The sequence below is a fragment of the Archocentrus centrarchus genome, unplaced genomic scaffold (assembly GCF_007364275.1).
Source record: "Archocentrus centrarchus isolate MPI-CPG fArcCen1 unplaced genomic scaffold, fArcCen1 scaffold_40_ctg1, whole genome shotgun sequence".
Lineage (NCBI taxonomy): Eukaryota > Metazoa > Chordata > Actinopteri > Cichliformes > Cichlidae > Archocentrus > Archocentrus centrarchus.
In genome coordinates, this window is record NW_022060266.1 from 1,541,166 (window position 1) to 1,550,220 (window position 9,055).

General features: G+C 42.6%; 1 protein-coding gene across 1 annotated transcript; it reads right to left on the minus strand.

Annotated features, from left to right (window-relative positions):
• Positions 1-555: 555 nt before the first annotated feature.
• popdc3 (popeye domain cAMP effector 3) lies at positions 556-4,433 on the minus strand. The gene is made up of 3 exons (XM_030724712.1): positions 3,867-4,433; positions 3,368-3,476; positions 556-1,929 (listed from the first exon to the last, which is right to left on the minus strand). The coding sequence occupies exons 1-3, from the start codon at positions 4,370-4,372 to the stop codon at positions 1,651-1,653; spliced, it is 894 nt and encodes a 297-aa protein (XP_030580572.1). The 5' UTR covers positions 4,373-4,433; the 3' UTR covers positions 556-1,650.
• Positions 4,434-9,055: the final 4,622 nt, after the last annotated feature.

Genomic DNA, 9,055 nt, shown 5'->3' on the forward strand with positions numbered 1-9,055 from the left:
AATGATTATTACAAACATAAGCAGTGTCACTGCAGCAGCGTCTGAACGCCTGTGCTGGGATTAGTGCGTGGAGCTAAAGCTTATCCCAGTTATGTTCCCGGTGACTGAACGGGTTATACTTGATGAGCGCTTTCAGAAACATTAAGACTGAGAATAAATTCATACATTTCTTCTACTGACTCCTGCATACACTGAACTACCTCTGTCTCTTCAGCAGTAATCTCATTTCATCGCTGTAAGCTCCTGCAGCGGCTCGCCCACCGTGTTAGTGTAAAGTGTCTAATAGAGATCTTTATTAGGAAACTTGCATTTAAAAAATCCTCCATGACAGTCACAATGCTGATTTGTAATATGACGTCAACATATTTGACATTATTACAAACACTAAGCTTATAGTGTGCAATTTATTACATATTTGAAATAGTGACTATTTTAATAAATTGTTTTTGTGACAAAATGAATTCATGTACTTAGTTATGTCTTTCTCCTTGAAAACTGAGACAGTAACAGATATAGGTGACAGCGTTCAATTCAATTTTATTGATATAGCGCCCAATCACAACAAACAGTCACCTCAAGGCGCTTTGTATTGTGGGTAAAGACCCTACAATAATACAGAGAAAAAGCTTCAAGATGGAAAAGCCTGTCGAGTCCAGGACAAAGAGTCACACCTGTAAGCTCAGGGTCAGTCTGAGGCGTCCTGTTTTGTGAGCAGCTAGCATGTGTATTATTAACAGCTGCTGCATCTACACAGTAAAACTAATATTATATTTTCACAGAACAACACACATCCACATGTTAGCTTTTGGAGACACATTTCATGCCATTACCTGTTCAGGATTACAGCCATTTTCACACAGAGGCCCCAGTTTCAGAGGCGATTTTTAAAAATACAGATGGCAAGAAAAATCTGTTACAGGCCTAAAGAAGCTGATTTGATCCAGTTTGAAACATACAGTTATCTATTGACTAAGAAACAGTAATGAAGGTTCGGTGGTCCTGGACCTCCACTGTGTTTTGGTGTACGGAGAGTTTCTAAACTTATTCGTGATGGTTTGTTTTTCCATAAACATTTGAAACGTCTGAGTGTAGTGACTTAAACCAAGCAGCAGACAGATAATTGATTTTAGGTCATCATTTTAACTGTGCCAAGCCCTCCCACGAGTGAGAACATATTCCAACGTGTGAGATCATCATCTATCGGTTTTAGTACAGGAGTGTGATTGGCTCGATACACTGAATCATATTTGAATAAATACATGAAAACTAGACGTAAGTATTGAATATGCAGACAACAGCCAAACGGTCGCTCCTGTTACACTCCTGCCTAGGCTGCATGTGTAGCTGCTGCACTGCAATGTAAACTGAATACCTTTTACCTTTCAGTGTGGGCAGGGGCAAAGGGTAGATCTGTTACATAAATATCAATAAAAGCTATTCTTACTTCAAATTTGCAACATTAACATTAAATTGAGACCTGAACATATGGCACTGAGTTTAACTGTACTGAAACCACTGAGTGTACAGGCTTGTACTCCACTTTGCCCTCTGTGACTGACATGGACTCCCAGATGCTGAGAACCAGTGTGGGAGAACTGTGCATGTGTGTGTGTGTGGGTGTGTGTGTGTGTGTGTGTGTGTGTGTGTGTGTTAGGGAGCCCTCCTGCCCTGCACAGACACTTGCAGATCATCATCAGCCCTTTCTACTTCAGTCCCCAGCAGGTGAGGGTCACGTGGTAAGCGGAGGTCATAGGGGTATCCGTATCTGTTGCAGGCCATGTCACTGAGTGAGTACAGCTTTTCTGCTATGTCACGGCGCACGACCAGGGCAAAGATCTTGGCTATGTAGCGATGCTTAGCAAAGAGCAGGTAGAGCTTCTTCCTCCTCCAAGTCACATACCGGCAGGGGTCATCAGCCTGCAGGGTCACCTGAGGAGAATCAACCACAGAACAAGTCAAACAGGCCAGTGATGCTTATATGTGACTGTAACATATAACTGCTATTATAACTGCTATTCACACTATTTCTTAATAGTGTGAATTATTATATCTTTATTTATATTTATAATAACTGCGGCTGCTGTTACACCCAAATTTCCCCTCTGTGGGACAATAAAGGCTGTTTCTTCTTCTTCTATATACAGCCCAGTTTGAGTTTCTGCCAAAACCTGACTCAACAGAACCATTAAACATCAGGCACATTGCTGCAAAACCATCATACAAATGATGGTTTTGTTCTCAGTTTCTTAGCTTTAGCGCAGTTTTGGAGAGCTGTTGATGCTGAGGCCCATCAGCTGAGGTGGCTCATGCACGTCTACGGTTCGAGTGAATGTTTCAGACAAGATGATGTTGCTAGATAAATAATCTACTGTTACTTTCATGGTAATGAAGGAAAGTGTCACTCACTGCACCAGTTTGACTCAGTGAGGTGAGTAGTCTTGGGTCATGTTTATTAAAAAGAAAAAATGCTTAACTGGCCAAAATTCTTGATCTAACAGTTACAGCACTCAAATGTACTTTGCATCTAGACTTAGTGACCACTCAGAGCAGTTAAATTTACACAGAGCTTTAGTTTATACACTTCAGCTATGTCCAATTTAGAATCACCAGTTAAATTAACATGCACATCTTTGGACTGTGGAAGGAAGCTGGAAGAAACCCGTGCTGGCTGAGAACCTGTTACCTCCACAGAGAAAGCCAACCAGGACCCTCGTTACTGTGAGGAGACAGCTCTGACCACTGCACTGCCAGACCCTGAAGACTGCTTCTTAAAAAGTGTTCACAGTGTTACAGAAAAAATCTAAAGAACAAGATATCACGTAGGTACACATAACTGCCCTATATGCAAACAGGATGAGATTTACTGAGGTCAGTGGACTACGTTTGTGTTGCATCAATTTTGCACAACAATAAATAAATTAAATCTGTGTATGGCTATCTGCAAACTTTTGGTCTGAATATTTTGCACTAGACATACTAAACCAATGTACTTATTGAATAAGAATAGCTTTATCGATCCCAGAGGGAAATCATGTCTCACACAGCTCATCTGCCATCTGTATGAGAACTGAAAGCCTGCTGGCTGTGTGTGTGTCTCAGCAGCAGAGAGAGGAGTGCTGCAGCACGGATGTTCTTTGTTCCATACAGGTGTTAGAACGTGGCTGATCAGAGTTCTTCAGCTTCTAACATCTGGTCTGTCTTCAGCACCTTTCCCAGTGTCTCCAGTCTGGCTCCAGTTACAGAGCCAGCCTTCCTCACTAGTTTCTCCAGTCTCCTTGTTTCTGATGCTGTCACCCCAGTATTATCTACAACAATAATAATAATAATAATAATATAATTTTGTAGGATTGTTGACAACTAGCTGAACCTCGAACACGCCCTCCTCTGATGGTTGCAGAGAGTCCCATTCTGGAGAATCCAGAAACTGGAAAGGGTGGATGTAATGCAGAAACTCTCCATTAATTGTCACACGGATTCTGTTAGAGAATGAAGGGACAAATGATTTTAATGTCAACTTGACAACAGTAGACACTCTAAAGACAAAGTCAAGAATTAATCACTAAAACAACCTAAAAATAGCTGCTCTACATTCAGTAACAAGAAGCACTCAGAAAGTGCAAACCTCCACCAAGCCAGCTCACGCTACACAGATAGGTATCATCATCATCATCATCGGGCCCTAATAATGGAGCCTTTTAGCTCTATGAGCCAGTCTTTATCAGTCTAATTGATCCGGTTAAATCTATAAATGAAACCTATATTATATTGTTCCATTTGTATTTCAATAACGAAATGATGCAGTGAGACCATTTTTCCAGTGGGCTACGTTTGCCATTAACAGAGCAGATGTACATTAAGCGCATCACCTTCCAGACAGCAGCACCGACAGCTTGTCGATGGAGGTTTTTCCCTCTGCAGCGAAGCACTGGTCCTTCTCTAATGTGTGGACTTCTCCGTCACAGCAGGCCACTATCTTCCCAAAATGTGCGAGCGACACTCCGAGTCTTTTAAACATGCAGTTGTAGAGCTCCTGGAAGTCCTTGTCAAACGAAACGCTCCTCAGCCTGTAGGACAGATAGAGGACTTGTACAAGACAAATCGCAAAGAGCGCGAAACTCCATAGAAAAGAGTCCGTGGTGCAGGGGTCCGACAAGGACCAGAGAGTGAAACAGAAGAATCCCAGCGTGAGGAAGATGAACAAATAGAGGAGTCCGTAAAAGCCACTGCCCCCCATGAAGCCAAGGAACAGGAAGATGTTGGCGAGGTGGAACACGGCGCCCTCCGAGCCTTCTCTCCATTCTTCACACAGCGGGTAGGTCGAAGCCACCGGCTCCACCGTGAAGTTCATGGCCTCGAAGTCCGGAATCTCCATGCTGCAAACAGTGACTCAAACTAGTAACACATGTCACACGGCCAGCCTCACCCGGAGCCAGCGGAGCAGTCAGAAACACGCTCCCGACACACGCAGGCGCTTCAGGAGAGACCCGACACCTGACCGAGCGCCGCAGTCCAACCGGAAACACGCTCAGCAGGAACAACAAAATGCACCGGTATTTAGAGCATCTTTATCAGAGGTGGCAAAAGTACTGAGATTCTGTACTTAAGTAGAAGTACAAGTACTTGTGTTAAAAAATACTTTGGTAAAAGTTGAAGTACTAGTTCAACTTCTTTACTTAAGTAAAAGTACAAAAGTACAGGCTCTGAAATGTACTCAAAGTAAGAAAGTAAAAGTAGCTCTTTGGAGGACGTTTTTGTGTAACGCAAATCATTCTATATTATTGTATAATATATTCTACATTATATTCTATATTATTGTAATAATATAAAATAATACATGATACATACATGAGAATGTAATACATGAGAATACAAATGTTATTCCAATCTAAATTTTAATCCTAATGAATGCACTCAGCTTGAATCTGTTCTGTAGGACACAAACTGTGAAAGGGAATTTAAACACAGCTCTGTTCTCTGTGTCCTCCATAGTAGAGGGTGACTGTGCCTCCACCTAAACACCAACATGAGGATCCTCAGGGGTTACAGTGGGATTCAGAAGGTGGAGGAACCCTAAGATCAGCTGTAGTGTCTCTGCATGGGGAGAAGAATCACAGCTTTCTATTGTAGCTGCAGTAAATGATGTTGGTGTGCAGGCTGAGATCAGCTGACCTGCTGCTCTCCTTCCTCTTTCTTACATCTTTGGAAATACAGCAGCTCTTCTTTTAGCTAGCAGACACACTGTGAGACAAACTGCACACACTTTGTGTGTTTGCTGATATTTGTTGAGCATTTAAAAACGTTGCATTTACCTGCCACATGTTACTCCCTTTATGCTCGCTCCTCTTCAGTATGTCCCGCGAGCACAACTTACGGACTCGGTCCGGCCCGCTGTAACCCCTGATTATAGCGCTATAAATGATACATTAATTATGTGGGTTTGCGTATTTAATCCCTTTGTACCCTTACTGGGGTTAGGTTAATTGGCTATTCTAAATTGCCCATAGGTGTGAATGAGAGTGTGAATGTGTGTGTGAAAGGTTGTTCGTCTCTCTGTGTTGGCCCTGTGGCAGGCTGGCGACCTGTCCAGGGTGTACCCTGCCTCTCGCCCTATGACAGCTGGGATAGGCTCCAGTCCCCCCGCGACCCTGAACAGGATAAGCGGAAGCGAATGGATGGATGGATGTACCCGATAAGCCCCGGGGATGGAGGATACATCAGTACGATTATTCCTCCGTTTAGGCTCAGATCGTTTGATGTTTGACGGCGCACTGACCGGAAATTCAAACTTCTCTCAGACGTGTTAAAAAGTAACGAGTCTGTCTGAAAATGTAAGAAGTAGAAAGTACAGATACTTGTGTAAAAATGTAGGGAGTAAAAGTAAAAAGTACTCAGAAAAATAAATACTCAAGTAAAGTACAGATACCTGAAAAATCTACTTAAGTACAGTAACGAAGTATTTGTACTTCGTTACTTCCCACCTTTGATCTTTATATCATCCTTAAGTACATTTACGATGTACTTAAGGATGATAGAGGATAGGCCTATGTAGTGCATATTTATGATGATTTATTAAGTAATAACATTCATTAGATATTTTTGTAGTCCAGCTGTTCCAGCTGTCAGGAAATATATTTCCTATGTTAGAGGGAGGTGCTTTAATTTTCGAGATACTGGAGGTAGAAGAAAGCATCATTTTTGTCATATTCTTTGAGGTCTCTCATATATGAAAGTATTACATTGAAAAAGTGGTTAAACTGGCAGTTATAGAACAAAGCATAAAGTAAAAATCAGAGATGCTGCCCTGGACTCCTGTGATTTTATAACTGAACTGGTTCATCTCAGACTGGGTGTGACAGTGGATAGAGCGTTCCTCTACATATCTGGAAAAACAAAACAAACAAGCAAACTGTGAATATCTTGATGCTTTGATGAGATGCAGCCCTGCAAACACCAAAGTGCAGCAGGTGGAAAATTCACATATGAAGATCTTGGTGAGTGGATTCATGTACTTTTCAGCAGTTTTGCTCTGGGTGATTCTTGGGCACTTGGGGCCCTGGGCCCTGTTCTTCGCTTACGCTTGAGTGGCCAGTCTCTGCTGGGGTGGGCTGCCTGCTACCTCTGGTTTTCTGGTGCTCTTGCCCTTTTGTCATGGCCGGGGAGGAAACGGACGAGGAAGGACCAACATGAAGGACTCCAGAAGCAAACATAACTTAAAAGGGGATTTATTTCAACGGGGAAACACAAATACAAAAACCTTGGAAGGGAGGCACAGGGAGACGAAGGGCAGGCACAGGGAACACAGGAACATGCGGGCACAAAACATCAACGACGCGACAGAGAACAAATGAAAACTGAGGGCTTAAATACACAATGGGTATTCAGGGCAAGCGGAAACAGCAGGGAACAACAGGTGAGGCAAATGAAACTAATTACACAGGGGAAGCAAAGCTAAACACAAAGCACAAGGAAATCACATTGGCAAAATAAAACAGGAAGTGATAAACCAAGGAACACGCAGACAAGTCACAACACTGGGAACATGACAAACATACAGGGAGGACAAACTCAGGAAATAAACTATTAACACAAAACGCTGGGCCAACGGCCCAGGACATGACACCTTTGGCTGTGGGGGCTCTGGCTGGGCCTTCCTCTTCCTGGGCATGCTAATCTTATCGATGCGCGGCCTCGGTTCTTCAGCACTCCTGGGTGTGGTGGATTGCCCAGGTGGGTCCTTCTCTGTCTGTTTCGGGCTTCTGGGGACCGTCGTTGCAGCTTCTCACCCTCATTACCAAGTACGTTTCATGACAAACACACAAACGCTCTGGCACACTCACTGAATCACAAACTGGGAACTGCTTTAAGATAGTTTTGTGAAAGGAATAAAATCTGAGGTGCAAACGTATGTACACTGTGTACAGTGGGACTTGGAAAGAAGGTCTGAGGTTGAGAGATTTCACTGACACCAAATTGTTATGTAGAGCTGAAATAAATCGAGCCACACAAACAGGATGTCTTTGTGAGGTTTTAATTTGACTTTGCAAAGGGGTCAAACAACCATACAGAGTGCAACAGCAGTCTGCATGACTTTTGACAAAGAATAATAACAAAGACAGAATCATTTATCTACCCGCCATGGCCACAGAGTACAATCAAAACATCTGTGCAAAACACGGCTTGTACAGTCGAGTACATCTTGTAATAGAGGATTATATAAAGACAAAACATGATGCATGGAGCCATCCATTCAGCCATATTAACACAAAGACGATCAGAATCTTAAACTTTTCCATCACAAGACAAAACTGAAGCAAAACTCCAAATGGCACAGCACATGCACTGGTGCAGGAGGACAGCAGAAGTGTTTGTTCTTCCAACAGAAACACCTGCTGTCAGCTGTTTTACAGTATCTGATCCTGGCATGTCAGCTTTGCCTGTTCTTTGTACTGTTGTGAGATTTAATATAAGCATTACACTTATTTTCAAGTTTATTGTCATATGCACAGTAAAGAAACATGTTTCCCTGTGCAGTGAAATTCTGTCTTTGCTGTCCAACAGTAACAATGTCCTTGTATAAAAAGATAAACAGAATAAATGACCATTTAGAAACACACAAAAATAATAAAACAGCATGTGAGATACAATAATAAATATATACATATATATATGTAACTGTGCAACTATACAAATAAGAATTTTGAGCATATTTCTGACATGTCTGTCTTTGTGTGACTTGACAACTGTGAAATAGTAAATATGAAGTGCAGTGAAAAATAAAAATGAAACATACAGTGACTGGCTTGGTGGATGGACATGATTGCTCTTCATGACCAGCCTTCAGCTTAACAATGTGAGCTACGTATACCTGTGAGAGAGTTTTGTGGAGCAGAGCAGTTACAGTCTGTCTGTCTGATGAGTTTGACCATCTATCTGGGACAGCAAAGGACACAGAGCTGTAAACATAATGAACAAATGCGAGTGAATGCCAGAGGGAGCAACAGAAGAGGAATCAGGTGACAGTTTCTGACCTATTTCTGGAGGATAAGAGAGCGTGTCTCTGGGGCATACTCCACATATCTGCATACACATTTAGCAACATGCATGAGGCTCATTTACAGGGAGTTATCTCAATGCATATGACCAGACAGCTAACACCAGCTATTTTTAGGGCCATGACGGTCGGTGTATGTGTGGGTGATCATGTCCATGAAATAGGAAGGTGTGCGCATGCTTGCTTGTTAGTCTGAGAGATCAGCCATACATGGGAAAGTGACAGAATCAATTATTGTTGTGTAAAAGCAGCTGTGTCCAATCGTACACCACCTTCCCCCAGAACATACTCCTCAGACACAAGCAGCAGTAATTAATCTCTAAGAACATGAGCCTCCATGTTATTTTATTTTTAGCCAGGCCTCAAACAACACTGCCTCATCTGGCAGGGCAGCACTTGTGTCGCCCCATTCCAGAAGGTCTCAGGTTATCACAGATGACAGTCACCAGTGTGTGTGTGTGTGCGTGTGTGTGCGCCCTTCACTGTAGCTGAAAAGTACGATTT